This window comes from Cinclus cinclus, chromosome 9 (genome assembly GCF_963662255.1).
Source record: "Cinclus cinclus chromosome 9, bCinCin1.1, whole genome shotgun sequence".
Taxonomy (NCBI): domain Eukaryota; kingdom Metazoa; phylum Chordata; class Aves; order Passeriformes; family Cinclidae; genus Cinclus; species Cinclus cinclus.
The window spans coordinates 7,884,264-7,903,672 of NC_085054.1; the positions used below are offsets into that span (position 1 = coordinate 7,884,264).

The 19,409-nt window shown below is 43.7% G+C and overlaps 1 protein-coding gene across 1 annotated transcript in view; it reads left to right on the forward strand.

Moving 5' to 3' along the window:
- Window positions 1-1,303: 1,303 nt before the first annotated feature.
- CHN1 (chimerin 1) overlaps window positions 1,304-19,409 on the forward strand; it is a 93,295-nt gene continuing 75,189 nt past the window's right edge. The window contains exons 1-2 of the mRNA XM_062498217.1: window positions 1,304-1,386; window positions 2,434-2,435. Of these exons, the coding sequence (XP_062354201.1) occupies window positions 1,304-1,386; window positions 2,434-2,435 (85 nt within the window). The remainder of the gene's footprint in view (window positions 1,387-2,433; window positions 2,436-19,409) is intronic.

Genomic DNA, 19,409 nt, shown 5'->3' on the forward strand with positions numbered 1-19,409 from the left:
ATCAGCTACTCTTCCAGGCGCAGTAAAATATAGTAACTGTGAAACGACAACACACTTCCCTGGGTTTTAGCAATAACTGCACTTACAGCAAAGGCATTAGCAGACAATTGATCAAACCGCTCAGGCTGATCTTAACTCTAGCACTGATACTGTCTATTACGAAAAATGGTTTTACACTCTGAACAGGAAAGCGTTTTTAATGTAAACATGCAGTTGAATAGTTAGCAAAAAAAAAGGTTTGGGAGTAGTGGAAGAGTAAAAGCTGGCCATTTAATTGAAGGAAGTTGGAATGAAAGCTTGGGATTTAATTCCAGGAAACGTAAGGGGGGAAAGAATCTGAAGATGCAACTTATTTCCAAAAAGTCAAGGAAAACACTATATGCACTCAAAGGTCAAATCACGTAGGCAGAGCTGCAAAGATTTTTTTGCATTTCTTTTTTCCAAACTAGTTTTCATCTATTTTTAACCTTCTTTGAACCGTGCAATTAAAATATTATTTCTTGGTAGTCCATCTGCTCAGTAAATGTTTGCACTTTATACATGCAAAATGAAAAAGTTTTGTGAAATCAGGTCAATCATGCTAGAATTTATTTGGGAAGGCATAAAAAGAAGGAAACAATCACTCTCGCATTTATTTTTTTAACTTAGCACGCTAAGTGAAGTACACAAACGTAAAAACCCGTGTTTTGAAATATATGACAGACATAACAAATGCCATGTTTTTGTCTTGAGGGATCTTTAGATATATTGAGAACTCCCCGCAATGTTTTCCTCCAGTTCTCTACAACAAAGATTAGGCAGAATTTTGTGCGTGAAAACCCGAGTGCAGCCAACTGCATAAACCACCTGTTTATTCACACAGGCCTTCATGCTTTAGCTGTCTCATGGAAGGAAGGGTGTTTTATTCACTGGCTGACCCTGAGCTGCATTCACAGAACCGAAACCATTAATTGCAGCCTACATGCGTGCCCTTCTTCCTTCAGGCTCTTCCCTGCCTAGAGCCTTGTCTCGAGAGCAGGCAGCCTTCCCGCTGCACAGGCTCCGTGAGAGCACCGGCAAAGCCCGCTTGCCCCGGCTGAGGTGTGCGGGGGCTGAGCTGAAGGCGGTGGATCTGCACAGAGGCAGAGGATCCAACTCGCGGGTCGGGATGCTCAGCGCGCACCGGGAGCGGAGCGGGAGCGCTGATCGCCGGGCGCCCTGCGGGGCTGGCTGAGCTCCGAACGCCGCCCGCGCCAGCGGCTCAAGCCAGCAACGGCGCTGCCCTTCCAGCGCTGAAATTTACAGTCCTGGACAGCGAAAAACGATGACAGCTGGGCCGCCTGAAATTTCCCGCACGAAATATGTTGAGGGGAAATCTGCGTGTTCTCTCTCGTCGCCTTTGCTGGCGTATAAGCGGAAATCTTCACCCCGCTTTAAAGAGTCGCGTTTCTCACAGGACCGCAGGCTGTCCGGCCGGACCGGGCAGGCGCAGCCCGGGGACCGGTGCTTTCCACGGGGCATCTCCTCAGACCAGCGGCGGTGCCCGGGGATGGACCCGGCGGTCCTCGGGGATGGACCCGGCGGTCCCCGGGGATGGACCCGGCGGTGCCCGGGGATGATCCCGGCGGTCCCCGGGGATGGACCCGGCGGTCCCCGGGGATGATCCCGGCGGTGCCCGGGGATGGACCCGGCGGTCCCCGGGGATGATCCCGGCGGTCCCCGGGGATGGACCCGGCGGTCCCCGGGGATGATCCCGGCGGTGCCCGGGGATGGGCCCGGCGGTCCCCGCGGGCGGGACGCCCTTCCCTTTGTGCCCGGCGGCGGGGCGGCCGCGTTGCCATGGGAACGGTCCCGGAGGGCGGAGGCGGGCCGCGCGCGGCGCAAGATGGCTCCCCGAGGCGGCGGGACGCAGCGTGAGCGGCGGGCGGGGGGCGGGCAGGGCCGCCCCGGTACCGCGCGTCCCCGGCCGCCGTCCCCGACATCCCCCGGCCCGGCCCGGCCTTACCCAGCCCCTCCCCTTCCCCGCGGGCCGCCCCCGCCCCGCCCCGCCCCGCGGCGGCAAGTGGCAGCGGCCGCCGGTGCCGCGGGGCGCGCTGACGGCCCCGCGCCCAACTTGTGTTGCAGGCGCGCCCCGCCGCTGATGCGAGAGCCGCCGCCGCGCCAATGCCAGCGCCGCGCCGCCCGGCCAGCCCTCGCCGCCGCCCCCCCGGCCCGCCCCGCCGCCGCCGCGATGGCTCTGACCTTGTTCGGTGAGTGAAGCGCCGCCGCCCCCGTTCCCCCATTGTCTGCGGCGCGGCGGCGCCTGGGCGTGGGCGCCGCCCGCAGGGCCGGGCCCGGGGTCGCGGCGGCGCTGCTGCCGGGGCTCGGCTGCCTCGGGAAGCCGCGGCCGACGAGGGGCTGGCCCCGGGCGAAGCGCGGAGCGCTCGGGGAGGGGGGGCGGCTGCCCTCGGTGAGCTGTGCCTTCCAGCCGCGGTCAGTCCGGGAAAAGAGGCTCTGGGAGCGCTGCTCCGGCCGTGCTTCACAGCCTGGGACGGCGTGCTGCGAGCCGGCTGGAGAAAACTCTAGTGTAAGCTGTTGAACCTGTGGGTTCCGCCAAGTAACGTTATTAAATTAGGGTTGCTTATGCTTAACGTGCGCAGTTTTACGGCGGGAAAACAAACAAAAAGGCTTCAAATTGTGTCTGACAACATTAGCTAAATGCAGCAATGCAAAGGGAAACAGAAATTAGTGCCGCTAAGGTCAGTACAGAGCTAACAGGATAATCGGGATACCCTTCCTTGAAAGAACTCGTGCGCCACAAGTGATTTCCATGGAATAGAGGATGCGAAATCTGTTCATTGTGTTGAGACTGTGGATTTTATTTCATATGTAAACAAATGGCTTGCTTTCATTCGTTTCCTAATTCTTGGACTGGTACAATTTCTTAAAAGACTAAACCCTTTTGTTGTTGTTGTTGTTGTTTTCTTAAAAAATTGACACCTGCTATATTATTCTGCATATTCAGCCTCATCTAAGAAGAACTTTAGCACGTGTTATAAGATAGCTCTCTGCAAATACAACCTTTGCTGTACTGGATTTAGCTACAGTTTTTTCTCCGGTGTTTATGTTTCTTGCTCGAGTTTTTCAGGATGCAAAAGGTTCATAGGTCACAGTAAACTCCCTCTGTCCTTATATGCCAGATCTTGTCACTGAGTTCCCGGGACATCAGGAGGGGCAGGCAGGGGGCCCTGCAGGTTGTCAGGTGTAGGGCGAGGGTCAAGCTCTTTAACTTGGGAGTGAAAGTGAGCACAGAGATCAAATGGCAGATTGGCTGCGCATGTTACATTGTATCGTTTTGAATTAGACTGTTAGAAAAGATGTCGTTTGTTACACTGGCACTGGAGGTAATTATTGGAGTTTTCCCTAACCGAAGCAACAGTTCTTAGGATGAAATACACACGTTCTCTATGCTGAGTGTCATTGTCAACTTTGCCTGCAAAAATTAAGAATATTTTAATTTTAACTTTAAAAGAAGTAGCATTCCTATATCAGGTACTTTTTTTTTTTTAACTTATGTGAATATTTTCCAATTTACATGTGTTTGATCGACTGCATGACGTATTCTATTAATACAAATTTGCATTACAAAGTAACTCGGTGGTTTTTTGTGTTATCACATCTGTTGTTACAGTAAATGTCATTGATACATGTAAAAGATAATGAGTCAAGAGAAGATAGAGTGGGGTGCTCTGCTGTGTCTGTCTGGTTTTTAAACATTAACTTGCTGAGGGCAAAACCTTAGGATTGCACCCTTTTAAGAAAACAAAAAGTGACCATAAAACAATGCAACAAATATGCCTCATATGCATCAACAAAGGAACATGATGCCTTTTCACAAATGTAAAAGCTCTACAATATGCCTTAAACTATGAATGCGAGAGTGAGTTGTGTAAATGCAGAAACGTGTGTGAGTACAAAATGTTTGCAGATGTGGTTGTGATTAATTTATGGTGGAGCTAGCACTGCTTACTATGTTGCTCTGAGTCCTCTGAGCTGGGGTAGCTTGCCACACTTGGTCTCAGCACGTAACAAAGACAGACTACAACATGCTTGCTTTGAGCTTCAGGAACAGTGTTCAGCCTTTATTATAAATGCTGGCTGCCAGTGGGTAGTTTCATTTTCAGTTACTGCACTGGAGATGACCCATAGTAAATCATTAAAAACATAACCCACAAAAGAGGGGTGTTCTGTTTATTTCAACATAACCCCCTACCAAAGCAATATCAGGAAATCCGAGGAAAGGCAAAATAAATGTCTGAATTAATGTATCTGTTTTAAGGCATTAAGCAGCTGTAACTGCACAATTTTAAATTCACGTCTATCTTATACAGGTAAAAGTGTCCTGAGTAAACAGGTCTCAGGTGAGTGGTTTCTTTGGTTCTGCTCACTCATGTAAATTCTAGGCCCAATATTGCATTTTTATTTTCCCTAGCCCATAATGATATATCACGCTGAACCAAATCTCACCGTTCTCAATCTGCTTCTAATAACTTGTGCTCCAAAAGCTTGTAAAATTTGAGATAAATTGCCGTGTCAGCTTTGGGGGAGAAAATTGCCCGGGTTTCCTGGGTCCCTTTCAATCAGTGTGTACTTGTGTGAGCACAGCAAGGGAGAGGAGAGGGTTGGGAAATGTCATAACCTGCTTTCTCCACACTCTTGGGAGTGTTTGATGGCTCTTTCAGTGCATAGTCCAAAGACTCTACTAGAAGGGGGCAGGTCTAGAGAGCAGGCTGGTGGTGTTGCAGATCCTGGATTAGCAGGGACACACGCTTATTGAGCAGCTGAAAGTCGGGTCCTGTTGGAGATCACCCTTTGCCATTGTCCTCAGAGCAGCCCCACATTGCCACAGAAGCGCTGTCTGCAGTTTGCACCTTTGAGGTGGCAGCTTGAGACTCTTGGGAAAGTTGGTTGTGAAAAGAGCTTCTAGTATTAACAATGTATTAGCAGCATTTTTCTGTAGAAAACCACATAAAGCCTAAGGGATTCCTATCTTACCCCTTTTCAGTTACAGGTTATTGGCAAGATTATGATGAAACAATAAAGTGTACGAGGGAAGAAAATATTAAGACGTCACTTTATCAGTTTTAGTTATTTTGAAATTCTTTTCTTTATCCTGTCATTGTCTCTCACTCATGACCTTCCAAGATGTCCTGTGCTGACAGCTGGCTGTATGGAAGATATGTAGGGGGGCTGCTCGTGTTCCCCTCGTACAGTGGTACAGATGTGTCTGTTTGTGGTGTGGGTATGGCAAAGAGAAGTTCAGCTGCTCCACAGATGGGAAGAGGAAGAGCAGCCCCTGTTGGAATTAGTCAGCAATGGGAGAGCCTGGAAGTTGTTAGCTGGAAGCATACCTCTGTTACCTCAGTCATGCTGGCTACTTCAGGCAAACTTGTCATCCCAGCAGGGTTCATAGCGACACAGAGTTAACACTCACAGACATATGCTGTGGTTTTGGCCTGTTCAGGGCCAGAACTTGGGCTCCATGATCCTTTTGGGATCCCACTCAGGATATTTAATGACTGTGTGATAAAGTTACAGTGGCAGAAACAGCCTGTTGTGACCGTAGGTTGTCACCCATATGTACCATGCCTTTCCATGCTTCCAGCCAAGGCAGGGTTTCACCAGTAGATTCAGTTTGTGTTCCAGTGGCCAAGCACTTGGAATGCAAGCTTGATCTAGCAGTGGAAAACAGGTCCTGCACAAGAATTGCATCAGCAAAAGACTGGAAGACAGGTACTTTCTCTGAGAAGCAAAAAAAATGTTGTCTGGTCCTTTTGTTTGCTGCAAGTAATAGATGCAATAGGTTTGATATCCACATGAGTTGCCTGTTAAGAGTTGGTGGGGATTTTAAAAGCATCTTAGTCCACACAAAGTGTGCATTTTCACATGCAGTGTGTGTAAATGTCTGGAACTCCAGCAGATGTCCAGTTCTAGTGCTGTTTTTCCTCTTACAGTATGGTCATATTGCCTTGCAGAAGGTTATGGTGATTACAGGTGTAGCCTCCTTTTTCTCTCTGTTTCTTGCTGCCTGATGCAGCAGCTGGAATGGTGTATAAGCCAGTGTCCTTCTCTGCCATCTCAGCACAAAGTCTGGTGGCTGCATGCCCAGCTTTCGGGAAGCTGGGCTGAAGCCACTTGCCTGGCTTAGCGGAGAGGTGGCTCAGGGATACCCACCAGTCCTGCTGTGCTGAATCCCTGCGGGGTAGCAGCTTCCTAGTGACAGGAAGTGCAATCACTCATGTTTCTATGGCTAGACTTCCTAGAGCCATCTGTTAATACCCTAAGATGGGAGATCACACAGTGACAGGGCTGAGGTGCTTGCTGTCATTCCACTTGGATGACTCAACTGCTGGAAAGATAACAAACATTATAGAAGGAAAAGGAGGGGACATATTAAGTTATCCCACTGTTTGCTTGTGTCTTTGAATATCCTGAAAAGTGTTTAAAGAAAGTCAACACTTTACTTTGAAAAAAAAAATAGTTTTGTTATGTTTAGCGCTTGCGAGTTGTCCTTGTCTTCTATGAATTCCCTTCCCGTTCATTTATTTGCTCATCAACTCTCTTGTGTAAACAAAGAGAGACATTTCAAAACAGCCAGGAGAGATCTTCATGGACATATTTGTCATTAGTTATTCATGCTCTTGCCTTCTTGCTCAGAGCCTGCCAATGGATGAAAACTCATCCCTGAGTATTGGTGGTTAAGAAATGAGAAGCAAAGCAATTCTCTTTTAATCTTCAAAGTGCTTGCACTCTGATGGGTGGCTACAGATGAATGGGATTAGAGATAGTGCTGTAGTCGGCGTGACAGATAATAGTTTTATAGGGAGATGATGAACAAGGGCAATTTTTAGAGAAATCTTTAGGGAAAATATCAGAATAAAAGAAACAAGCAATACACTGCTGCAGGCAGAAAGGGCAGTGACAAAGAAGCCAATGATACCTCTGTGTCAGGTGTTCATGCATTTCTGAAAGAGCACATAAATAGTAATTTGCTCACTTAACAGAATTGCTTCCACAGCTGTGAGCTCTGATGTCATACTACACAGAATTATTTTTCTATGACTATTTAATACTATGGGTACGAAGTGAGCCCTTTGAAATAAGTTCTTCCACACTTGAAATACTAATTAACAAATTACTGTTTCAAGTTCTATGCATCTGCGCTTACTGTTCTCCATGCAAACTGTGCTTACTGACTCATGGCTGCTTCAAAAGGTAGTATATACTTATATTGGTTCAAGCATATATTTTCTAATGTGTCAGTCTTAAAGAGAGAAATTTTACTCTAAATAAATGTTTTCTTTGCTTGGGAAAGGGCATTAAATTTGAGAGTGCTTGGTTAGTACACATAGAGAGAAAGTAAGTGTTCCTCTAAAAAAATGACTCACAATAGGTAATGCTGCAGATTCTCTGTAGGATAGGAAATGCTCAAAAATGAATCTGCTTATTTCTTGTCTTGTGTTCAGAGCCTTCTAAGAATAGGAAATAAACAGATCACCTGCAATTCAGGTTCTTCTCGATATTTGTGTATGTGACCCTGAGCTATGGTTAAAACCTGTGATTATAGATTTTACTGACAGAGCCCCTTAACTAAACAGTCCAGTTGTACCAGAAAAATGATCTCTGAGTATTTTCCTTAACTGAAGTAGTTAATGGCAGCTTGATCATGGAATTGGGACATTGATTGTAGGGCTTTTGTCACTACAGGGAACATAAATATAGAATGATAGGAACGGTACCTATCATGGATGCTTCTCAGGCCAAAAGAAAAGAAAAGTAAATCTAAAAAAAACTGTTTGAAGAGCATAAGGTGAGCAACAAGGTGAATAAATATCCCATGTGGCACTGCCTGTGCTAGGTGTTTTTCACCAGAAAAGCAATGGATTGAAGGTGATCTTTTTGACCTGGTTGCAACAGATACTGTTGAAGTGGTTGGCCCTTGCTTAAAAAAAAAAACAACAAAAAACAAAAACAACAGACTTGGACTTCATCCAATACTGACTGATACCAAGCTAATTTTAGAGGACATTTAAGCAATTCAACATCTAGTCACAATGGGAACTACAAATAGTTTAATTAGATGAAACTATTTAGGGATATTAGTACAATGTTTAGGTTTGTGGGTTTTTTAACAGTTAAAAATGAAGGTGATTTGTTAAAAATTGAAACTATTTTAGAGAAAACTAGACCTTCCAACTCCCATTCATGCATCTGGGAGGAAAAGTGTCCAAGTGCTGGGAGTCATCACAATATTTTATCCTTGGTGCTGTGCTAAGCTTTCATGATTTATAGAATCTAATGAAACAAATAAGGAGAGCAGGCTTGAAAAGGTTTTGCCAGCAATACAATGAAAAGAAAAACTTGTATAGGATCTATTAACTAGTAAATTGGTATAAATTGATCAAAATACCAGAGAAGTGACACTAACAGTATAGACAAGGATGAAAAAATTTGAGTCATGGCTTCTCAATTTAGTGCTTAGAAGTGTGCTTCACAGAGTGGCTAGTATAAAATTGTATTTCCTTTCAGTTGTGAATATTGTGTAAGAATCTGAAGAAATCACAAGTTTAAGGATTGTTGCTGCAACTGGAAAGGACGTGTCCAGTTGTGTGCTCAAGAAATGAATTAAGGTGAGATTTCTGAATTTTCTGCAGGGAGATTCTCTTATGCTGTCATCAGCTCAGGCACATCATTGAACAGTTGCATCCCTTCCCTCCTTGACACCAGCAGACCCACTAAGACTGGAGACAGTCTGTAACAGAGTCTCATCTGATGGTGTTGAAGTGAAAGACACTCTGAATGTGAGGATCTAGGAAGCTTTCCTGATGTGCACTGCACGTTGGCCGAGGGCTGATGTTTCAGGTGTAAACATGGGGTTTCTTCTGTTTGCTTTGGACTCAGCTGATTCTTTTTATGTCAGGTTTTGGGACTTTATTCTCTCACCAGTTCTCTCCAGGAGGTTTTTTTAGGTGTACAGAAAGTTTTCCATTGACAGAAAGCACATCTCAGTGTCAAGAAGAGATTGTGTTTACTCACAGTGGTAGTGCCATAGCAATAGTTTAAATACTGCTCTAATCAGTAAACTCAAAGCACAAGCCTTTTGGAGGACTATGCTATTTCTCTTGAATAAAGGCAGATTAATCAGGATCCCCCAGGGGTGCAGACATAGGGAGCTGCTCTGTGCAGTCTAAGCTGAACGAGCATTGTTGGACAATTCTGGTTTTTCTGAACGTGGGGTATAGCATCCAGGGCTCAGGCTACTGAGCTGCTCCACCCTGTGGATAGAGATTGTACAGTTGTGCACACAAATGTCGTCACATTGAAACAAAACAGACCCAGGACCTGGCCCAAGGGCACTTCTGTAGTTATTAGCAGATGAGATGATTCCTCCTCCCTCATAAAATCATAAACTGGCTTGGTTTTTCTTTCAGTGCCATGGATTGTATCTGACTTGTACATCTTCACAAATGATGGCAGAAAATTCAAAACCATCCATATGTTGCTTTTTTGAGCCTGAGTTGAAAGAAGGAAAAGTGCCATTTAAGGTCTCTGAAATATTTGGTCTTTTAAAGCATTTAACAATATAGCCAGGACTTGGGAATTACATAACACCTGTGCCTCAAGCACCCTCTCTGGCCATGCCCAGGAAGATGCTGGGAAGAGTTCCTGCAGTTCTCCACACTGTTCTGGGGGTTTAGCTGTGTGTGGAGTGAGTGATTTTTCATTGTTCTGATTCTAGTCAGGGGAGGGAAGAAGGTTGGTAACACCCAGCTGGGAAGCCAATAGTATTTTCTGTGTGTGCAGCAGCCTCTGTGAATGTGTAAGAATTGTTTGGCGTTTGACATTTACGGCACTCTGAAAGAAAAAGGTATATAAAATGAAAATTATATATGAAGTGATTTCAAAGTTACTGGAAATTGTGCTCATAAAATTCTATTTATTCCTCTGTGAGTCTAATTTCGGTGATATATTTTGATACATTCATCCCTGAATTTCTTTTTATTACTTTATTAGCTGTTCCATGTTAAGCATCATGGAAGGCTGGTCATGTCAGGGCTGGCTTGCTTTTGGTTAAAATTTTGTCAGTGCTGACAGGATGTGATAAAGTGGTCTGTTTTTCATGTGACTGAATCTTAGCCTCTTGGGAGAATGCATTAGGAAAACTGCATCCTCTTGTTGTGGATGTCTGAAGAAGTTGCAGGCTAGACCTTCCTGCTCACAGTGAGCAGGTAACTCACTGGTGGCTTGCTTTTGGTCCCTGTCAGTTCTGTAAGGAAGCCCACTGTCACACCCAGCTTTGGTGCAGGAGGCAGGATCTGGCTCTGTTGAAGCACCACGTGCTTGTTTCTGGACTCCTGATGCTGGTGGGAGCTGGTGGTTTCCTCTCTGCTGCAGCCCTCATCTCCATCTCCTTCCTGCTTCCTTTGGTGCAAGAGCACTCTTGCCATTTTAGAGGCTGAAATAAAAGTACCTATTTTCTGCTTCTGACCAGAAAGAGACTGTCCCAAGGCAGCTTGTTTGTGTGAAATTTCACTCTAAACACAAAGGTAAAACTCTGCTTCCTAAATACTAGAAAATTGTTGCCCACTGCATTGTGGCATGCTACCACAGCTGCAACCATTTAAATTACATAGCAAGTGCAATAAAGCATCATAGAATCATGTAGGGGTTTCAGCTGGAAGGAACCTTCAAGGACATCTAGTTCCTACAGCCCTTGCCATGGGCAGGGACACCTTCCACTGGAACAGAGCCCTGTCCAACCTGGCCTTGAACACTTTTAGAGATGGGACAGCCACAGCTCCTCTGGGCAACCTGTTCCAGTGCCTCAGCACCCTCACAGTAAAGTATTTCACATAGGAAAGTTTTAGAGTGCTGCTGCTGCAGTGGATAAGGAGAGACTCAGTTATTTCTTGTGCAGTGTAAATAGTGGACTGTGAAATAAAGAGGAGAGCAGTTGTTGAAAACCAACTCAGTGCCTCAGTGCAGTAGCTGACCATTCCTTGTGCTTGCATTGGCAGGGTACAAGTCAGACTCCTCAGTGCTGAATTAGTATCTGATACATATGCAGTCCAGAGCAGACTGCAGACTACAAAAGTTGCTGATAATTATTTGGTAGGGCCAGTCTTCCAGTGTTTTTCAGCTGTGCTTTATGGTTTCCATGTGAATCTGGACACAATGTTTCAGTGCAATCTTGGATCATTTTTCATTTAAAAAAAAAAAAAAGCCTGCAAAAAATCTCCAAACAGGATGTACTTCTTCCTCACCTTTCTCTTACAGGCAGAATGTGCACATGTGGGTTTATCCTTCCAATAACGGAAGCATGATTTTGACACAGCAATTAAATCTACTGATTTCCTTTTTGGCCCTTTTTTTTTTTTTTTCTTTAAGCAGTATATTTATAAATGGGACTTAACAAATATTAAGAAAAATCTTGAGTGGTTTAATAGAAACAGAAGGAGAGGAAGCTTGTCACAGCATTCATTTCCAGTGGTGAGCTCATGTGCCTGTAGCTGTGCTGTTGCTTTCTTGGGGTGCTCAGAGAGCTCCTGACTGACCTGTGTCTCTGCCCAGTGCCACATCATGTCAAAGCAAGTTGTGGTCACAGTCCCCTCCCAGCTCCCATGTGTGCCCCTCCTCAGTGGCAGAGCAGCAAGCACAGCAGTAACTCGGTGGAGCATCTTCTACTCCTTATATTTTATTGAAATTGTACTATACTAAGAAGATACCCCCCCCCCCCCCCCACCTACCTGCAGTAGATCAAAGATGATAATTTAGTCTCAACTTGCTCTTTTGCAGGCTCAGAATTAGCAGGATCTGAGCTGTAGCTCCTGTATCCCACCTGTCCCAAAGCATGGTGAGCCCCAGGGTGGAACAGAGCATGCAGCACTCCTGGGACAGGAATCCAGGGAGCCTGAGATGAGTGAGTTGCAGACTGCTCTGTCAGAGGGAGAGCTCATTCTGGCTAACTCAGCGTGTTGACTTTTTTCCTCACTTTTTTTCTCAGTAGAAAGGTCTGTGAGAAGCAGAAAGATCTTTTTAAAATGCTTTTTTGGTGGGGTGCTGTTGATGCTGCTGCTAGTCATGACTTTTAAATGTAAAAAATTGGCATCTTCCTTCTCCTACTGCTGTGCAAGACACGGGCAGGGCTTGCCATGTCTCAGAGCTGTCTTAGCATTTCCCTTCTTTCTGTACAAAAATCCTGTGTATCACAGTCTCTGACAATTGCTTGCAACATTCTGCCTCACAGCAGTTTTCACCAAGCTGTCTCAGGCCAGGACCATTTTTAAATTATAAAATGGATTTATGATCTCTCACACCCTATCACTATCCTTGTGTCTGTCTATGTGTGTTTTCCTGTGCTGTCAATTGCCACGATAGGGCTCTTTTTAAACAGTCAAAGTGGGGCTGAAGACACCAAAAAAAGCTAGTATCCAGAGAGACCATGCTGGCTGGGGGAATACTGGTTTAGCAAGGCTTGGGAGTACAAATACTGTTCTTTCTGTGATGAACTCATCTACAAGAGCCTCTGCTTCTCTCACCAGCTACTGCTCCTATTTTCTGTTTGGACATCTTATTATGTAGGACTAAGTCTGCTTTTCACTTGTGGACATTTCCATGGGATCTTCCTTCCAGTAATGATGCTTTGATATCCTAGAAGTACAGCTAATAATTGTTGGAAATCTGTTAATGTAGTGCCATGATAATATGAGAGCTAATAACCCAAGTTTCCATTACTTGTGGAGCAATTGGTCTTTCTTCTAATTAGTGGGAGAAAAGGAGAAAGAAGACAATTTCAAGACAAGAAAACCATCTGAGTTTATCTCCTGTAAGGGGAAAGAAACACAGAGTTACCTGAAGAAGGACTTGGAGGTTATTTCTGAGAATCAATCATATCAAGCTTTCCAGCTATTTTTTCCCATTCCTTCAGGGCAGTGCCAAGCATCTGCTCAGCTCTCTTTCCAGCAGCCTGTTCCCAGCTCCCCGATCTGCTTTTCTCTTCCCAAACCCAGAAGGAGCTGAGGACAAAGGGGAAGCCCATGCAGAAAAGCTCTCAGTGCTTGCAGAGCTGCTGAAGCACCTCTGAGCCCGTTTGGCTGTTGCTGCAATCCCACAGTGTGCTGGGTGATGTCAGAGTGGAGCCAGAGCACAGCTTCTCCATGGACTGGCCCCGCTCTCTGTCCTTTGTCTGGGTCCTGTAGTGCAGCAGATGAACCTGCCAAGGAGGAAAATCATTATGAAGAAGATGGATGTAATGCTATAAGCAGGGAGGGGCTGTTGGTGTAAAACTTTCACCACAGTTTTTTGGCTGCAGTTATAATAGTGAGCTATGGCATTACCAAGAAGAAATGTGAAGTTTTCAGCTTTTCTACCTGGAGCATCCTAATTCATTTCTTTGGAGCCCTCTTGAATGTTTTATATGAGAACTGAAGAGGTAAGGAGTGGTACATCTCTCAGACTAGGGAGAAGCTCACAGCAATCAGAGAATGCCTTTTAGGAATAAAAACTTAAATTCCAATTAAAGAAAAGGCATCCTACCACATTTTTTCCGCTTCCTGTCTCAGATCCTGCCAATATTTTTTTTAGAACTTTCCTTCATGGCACTATAAAAAGCAATCATGATCCTGGGCAGGGGTACTTTAGTTGGTAGTCGCATCTGTTCAGAAAATAAGGATGTAAATGCAAACCATATTTTTGCCTGAGCAACGGTGTGTGTTATCAACAACCGTTTTAGAAAATGAAAAATCTGTTTTTGATAGGAATCATAATAGGTTTGTTATACCTTGATGGTCTAAGAGTTTAAATAGGTCAAGTTTGAGGAAGGAGAAGCTACGTCTATTTGACCATCTGGCATAGTTGGAGAGATGTGCTTTGGAGCATGTGAGTCTGTCTTGACACCAGTTATAACAGTAGTCAGGAATCAGATCTGCTCTTCTCTGGAAGGCTCTGTTTTGCCTGGGCTGCTAATGGGTGGTTTAGTTTAGGGTTTGTTTTTTTTTTTTACCCCAGGAGGATAATGAATGCACAGCAGCTATCTTGGTCTGAAATGCAAGGGTGGACAAGTTCTCAGCAGGCTTTTACCAAGGGGTAGGGTGGCAGAGTCAGTCTTGTGCTCTTTTATTGAGGTTTAGCTTACAATACCACAATGCTCTACTTCAAGGTGTGTTTTAGAGTAGAAAAGTGAACTTATGTTCATTATGTTGGTGTGTGTGTGGAAAAACAAATCAAAGCAGCCAAGCAAACAGTGATAAAGCATGTCTCCCCATTCAGCAAATTAGAGCATTATGCAATGGATGGAGGGGCTGCATTTCAAAAGGGCTTGTCCTTTTTTTAGGGTCTCTTCTGCTCAACTTTCACTAGACAGACATTGTACTCAGGGGAGAAGAATTTACAGCTAGAAGACACTTTTATACCTTGTATTGTTCTTTTTCAGTAGTAGGGTAACTGTTCAGAATATTTGTGTAATCAAACTCCAATCAATATTCCCTGTGAGATGGGTAAGAGAAATGAAGACAAAAAAAGTATTTCTGTGAATGGCTTGAGGCCGTGGCTATTGCAGTTGTCACTAGCTTGAAGTTATGGTAAAACTGACGTGCTCCTGCTAGTATTATTAATGTTTGGAAAAAGTGAAGCAGGCGATGGGAAATGAGCTTTGTCTCTGTGCAGGCAGACTTTTAAAACAGGAGACAAAGAAGGATTTGCAGAAGGCAAAATAGAAAAGGAAATGTCAAAGGGTGAATGTTTTCTCCTGTATTATCCCTTGCTATGATTGGAATGAGAGACTGTAAGAGCGATAGCCTCAACAGATATTTCTCCAGCCTTCTCTGCAAACTTCACTGGCCATGACCAAAACAGTGTGTACAAAGAAGACCAGTCTGAGTTTAAGAACAAAGAAGTCTGATTGCAGTGTTTGAGCTTGTGTAACCTGACATTTATCTGAATTTACAATGAATAGGAGTTCACTTTACTGATCTAAAAGACAATCAGAAAATTTTCCTGTTAAATCTGAAAGAGGAAATTCATCCAATAAAGTCTATTCCTGAGAATTTTGACCTTGCAAAATTATTTGAAAGGTCTGTTGCAGACTAACTCATAGGGAGGATGGGAAACTGCCAAACTCATTGATCCATCTCTTCAGGGCTGCAGAGAGACATGGTCAGTTTTGTCACAGTGAATTTAAAAGAAAAATAGGCTGTTTTTCTTTTGAATAGGTACATTAGAGAGGCATATTTTATTTTGACAACATCTTCAGTTGGAAGTTGTTTACTGTGTAAATTAGACATTTCAGGATACATGTGGTGATGTAAATCAGAGGGTTACAAGGCAGCCTTTGGCCTGACTGTTGTTTTACCTGCAGCTGACCTGCAGAGCCATGTCAGGAAGCAATTCCCATCGTGTCTATCTTTTCTTAGAGAGCAAAGGCAGTGTTCCCAGTAATAATGAAAATCAGCAGCAGCCTGTTGTCTGGAGACTGCCATAGCCCCTCAGAAACAGAAAGCAACATTGAATTCCGTCTTTATTAAATGCCCACAAGGTGGCACTTGTCATCTTTTTAACCTCTCTGAGAGCCAATTTTTTTTTTTTTAATATATATATACTTTCTGCAACGCTAGTAAATAATAGTAGATGTTTTGAAATTTATCTTAAGCAGTAAGCTACCTGTGCTTTCATGGGATATTTCCCCATCCCTCCATTAAACTACTGTCAAGAGAAAGATAAAAACAACTGTTTTGCTTGTTAACATTTCATATGTGAAAATTTCACCTTAAATTTTAAGATTAATTTAAATGTTTTTGCTGTAAAGGATTTTAAAAAAATGTATTTCTCATCACATATGCAGTCATATACCAGTATTTATCTGGCAAAGAGGAGGAAAAATAAGTACTTGCTTCCCTTGCTTTGGTTAAATGAAAATCTAGAAATGAATGATTTGCAGCCTGGTCTAATCACTTAGAGGATGACTTCATTTCACTGCAGCAGTGCTTGTGATAAGCAAAATATTACTTTTCAAAATTTCCCATCATTCATAAAGAGGCAATAATAGTAGACCTGATCATAAAAGGCATTGAACTCTGGCCGTTTTCAGTGGGTCTCTCATTCAACCCCATTAGAAACATTCCCACAGAATTTATTGTTGCCAGATCAGACGTTTGTAGAAGCAGGATGGCAGTGTGATCCATTTTTTCTGTCCCCCTCAGCACTGATGTAATTATCAGAGCATGCCCTTCTTTAGGCCCCTTCACTTTTGCTGAGTTTGCTTTCTTGTCTCCCCCTTGGTCACATCAGAGAAATGCCATTAGCCCTTGTAGCTTTCTGGGGCATTGTTCACACTGACTTTCAGTTAATCATTTTTTCTCCAGTAATAATTAGAAACCTAATTGTACGTTTTAGAAGTGGTAGAAGTGAAAGCACGAGAGGATAAAAGAGCAAATAAAAAGAAGTTTTGTCCTATTAAAAATTCCTGGGGTGCAGTGTGTGTGATATAGTGCCATCTTGCAACTGAAGGGATGCTTTCGTTATTGGTGCCTGTTTTCAGTGCTCAGAGCAGGGGATGCTCTGCTGGGAGGGTGAGCTGTCTGCACACCCCTGAGATCCATGCTGAGCTCTAACACCTTTGCCAGCATGTTGAACTGGATGCCTGTCTGGTGTCTTTTGCCTACCTGAGGAAGGTGGAGAAAATAGATAGTGGTTTATTTGGAGATTTTTGCACTGAAGCTCCTTCCAGCGTTGGTGTCTTAGGAAGAGCCTTGATATGTCTAAAAGTTTGCAAAGCATTTTTCTCTTTCTTAATTCAATGGAAATTGTCTGCCAAAGATAACATTAAAGAAGGATCAAAGACTAGATAACATTCTAGAAGTATCAGTTATCATTGCTGATTGACATACAGAAATGTGGTGCATATTGCCTGGGGTCTTCTCAGCCCTGTGGGGATCTTCCTGGAAACAAAGGAAATTCTGTGATGCCCCAGTTTTGAAACCCTAAGCATTTTCCACATGGCCCCAGGCCATATGTATAATCAGGTTCTTGTCATTAATGTCTTTGTTTTAAATCACTAATAGAACAACATTATATTTGGGTTAACATTACTTATTCACTGACTTCTAAACCCCAACTTTTTTTTTTTTTTTTTTTTTTTTTTTTTGTAAAATAACAGTATAAGAGATGGGTTTTTTTAAGAGAAAAGGAATATTCCAAAAATCTGCATGTCATATCTTTAAAAATGTGCTGTAAACCCACACAAGATATTTTGGCCAACAAGCTTGTTGCCCCTTTGCTTTGGAAAGCTGAAGGCATGACAGGATTGAGCCAGAGGATCATTTCCCTTTTTGTCTTCATGTGAAGGACTTAAATGCTAAAAAAGTAATTGTTTCTAAGGAAACAACTCTTGCCAGGTAAGAAAGCGTGGCCACAACTTTCTGCTGTGTTTCTCGACAGTGGCTGAAGTGCAGCTCTCTGCAGCCTTTGGCAGCTGTGTGTGCACCCTGAAGCCAGGGCAGGGGGATGGTTTCTGCAGGACCTCACTCAAGGGCAGTAACCAGGCATGTGACACTTGCTCTTTGCATCCAGGTCCTGCTCCTGCCCACCACCCCATTACAGATTGCCATCTGACTCACTGCTCCTGGTGGCAGAGGGGTGCAGAGAGGCCTTGTGCAAAGAAAGGGGCATCCCGAGGACTTGTCTAGGAGCAATGAAGGATGTTAGTTGTGTGTCCCTTACTTCTTCACTGCACATGCTATAGACAGGGATGATTTGGTGTTTTCTGCACCCTGCTGCCCCTCTCCAGAAGCTGTCTGGCTTTATCTTCCCCTCCTGCTGCCAGCTGCACAGAGACTTCTGTAAAAGCTTCCAGTGCTGCTGCAGCCAAGGATTAGCCTCTCATATTTACCCTGAAACCATGGAGTTGTAGCCCATCTGGTTTAGTGCTGCTGCCTAGGGCAGTGGCTGTATTCACCCTTCAATTAGCTCAGTGCTGTTTGAGTTTTAGTTTGGTTGGAGTGTGTAAAAGCCCTCAGTGCTAGGGTCTGCTTGGCTGCTGCTGCAAACATTTTGTGATGGCTTGAGCTTAGTTTCTGAAATTCTGTTGGCACTTATACTCTGAAAAACAGAAATGAAGTGACATTTTCTGTTCAACTGTGCTGTTTTGTGTGGCTTGAGAATCTCACCAGCAAATAAATTATGGCTTTTTTTTTCCTCTAAGTCAAGTGATTTTTATTTTTTTTTTATGTGCATCCTTTATGCATAGAGAAGGTGCTAATAAGGAAGATCTGGGGGCTGGAGACAAATTTTCCAGAAGTTGCTTTTCAGGCACAAAAAAAGGAGTCTGTTGGCCACATCCACTGGGCAGGTCATGTATGTCTCCAGGAGCTAATTTTTTATATATGCTGCTGCCAAACAAAGCAAGATTAGCATCTTATGACACACACTTTCTGGTTAGTGCCTAACTGTAGCTTATGGAAGAATGTTTATGCTTTCTTGCATCTTTTCATATTTGTGACTTACACACTCTTTGGTCCTACATCAGTTCAGAACATGAAATCAGACATTTTTTTCTCCTGATCATGTTGGTATTTGGTTCACATGGCTGAGAACTGGCCTCTCCTACAAAGTTCCCCACCTGAGGCCTCACCTGTATTCAATAGAGATATTATCAAATAAAACCAAAGGTTGGAGTAAGAGCTGCTGTCTGAGCAGCTACATTATTATTTCCTCCCAGACAGCATTAGTCTGTGATGTTAGAGATGACCAAGGTGCAGCTACTGACACCCAGTAAAAGAAAACTAAAACTGAATTTTCTACAAGAAATCTCTCTGTAAGTCCTACATGGCTTTATGGGGTCACCATGCAGATTTAAGCTGCTGCTGCTCCTCTACCCTTGAACTGGCTGATCTCTGGTGGGGAGAGAAACCATTTCAAGCAGAGGTAAACATTTTTATTCTTCCTTTAAAAGGAATACACAAAGACAAGCACTCTAAACAGTTTGAGGCAATAGTAACAGTGTTCATATCTGCAGTTAAAATGTACACTATGAAAGTACTGCAGTTGTCCAAATTTATATAGTGGATAAAATAAGAGTGGGCAAGAAAGAATCAAAGTAACATAGGGGAATGCTACATTGTAATGTCATAATTAGTCACGTTTGTGTTTATGGAAAATCTGAGATGTTCTCCTAGTGTTTGTGTCTGTATATGAACTTCTAAATGGCTGTATGATTGTCTGTAGCAGAAGCCCATTTCTGTGGAAGTGAATATTTCTGATAGTCTATGCTTTTCAATTCTTAATTGCAGCTGATTCATGCTCAAGATGCATAGGGTTTTTTGTTGTTGTTGTTGTTACTTTTTTTTTTTTTTTTTAATTGGTGTACTCAAAGGGCATTCTGGACCCAGAGAGTAATG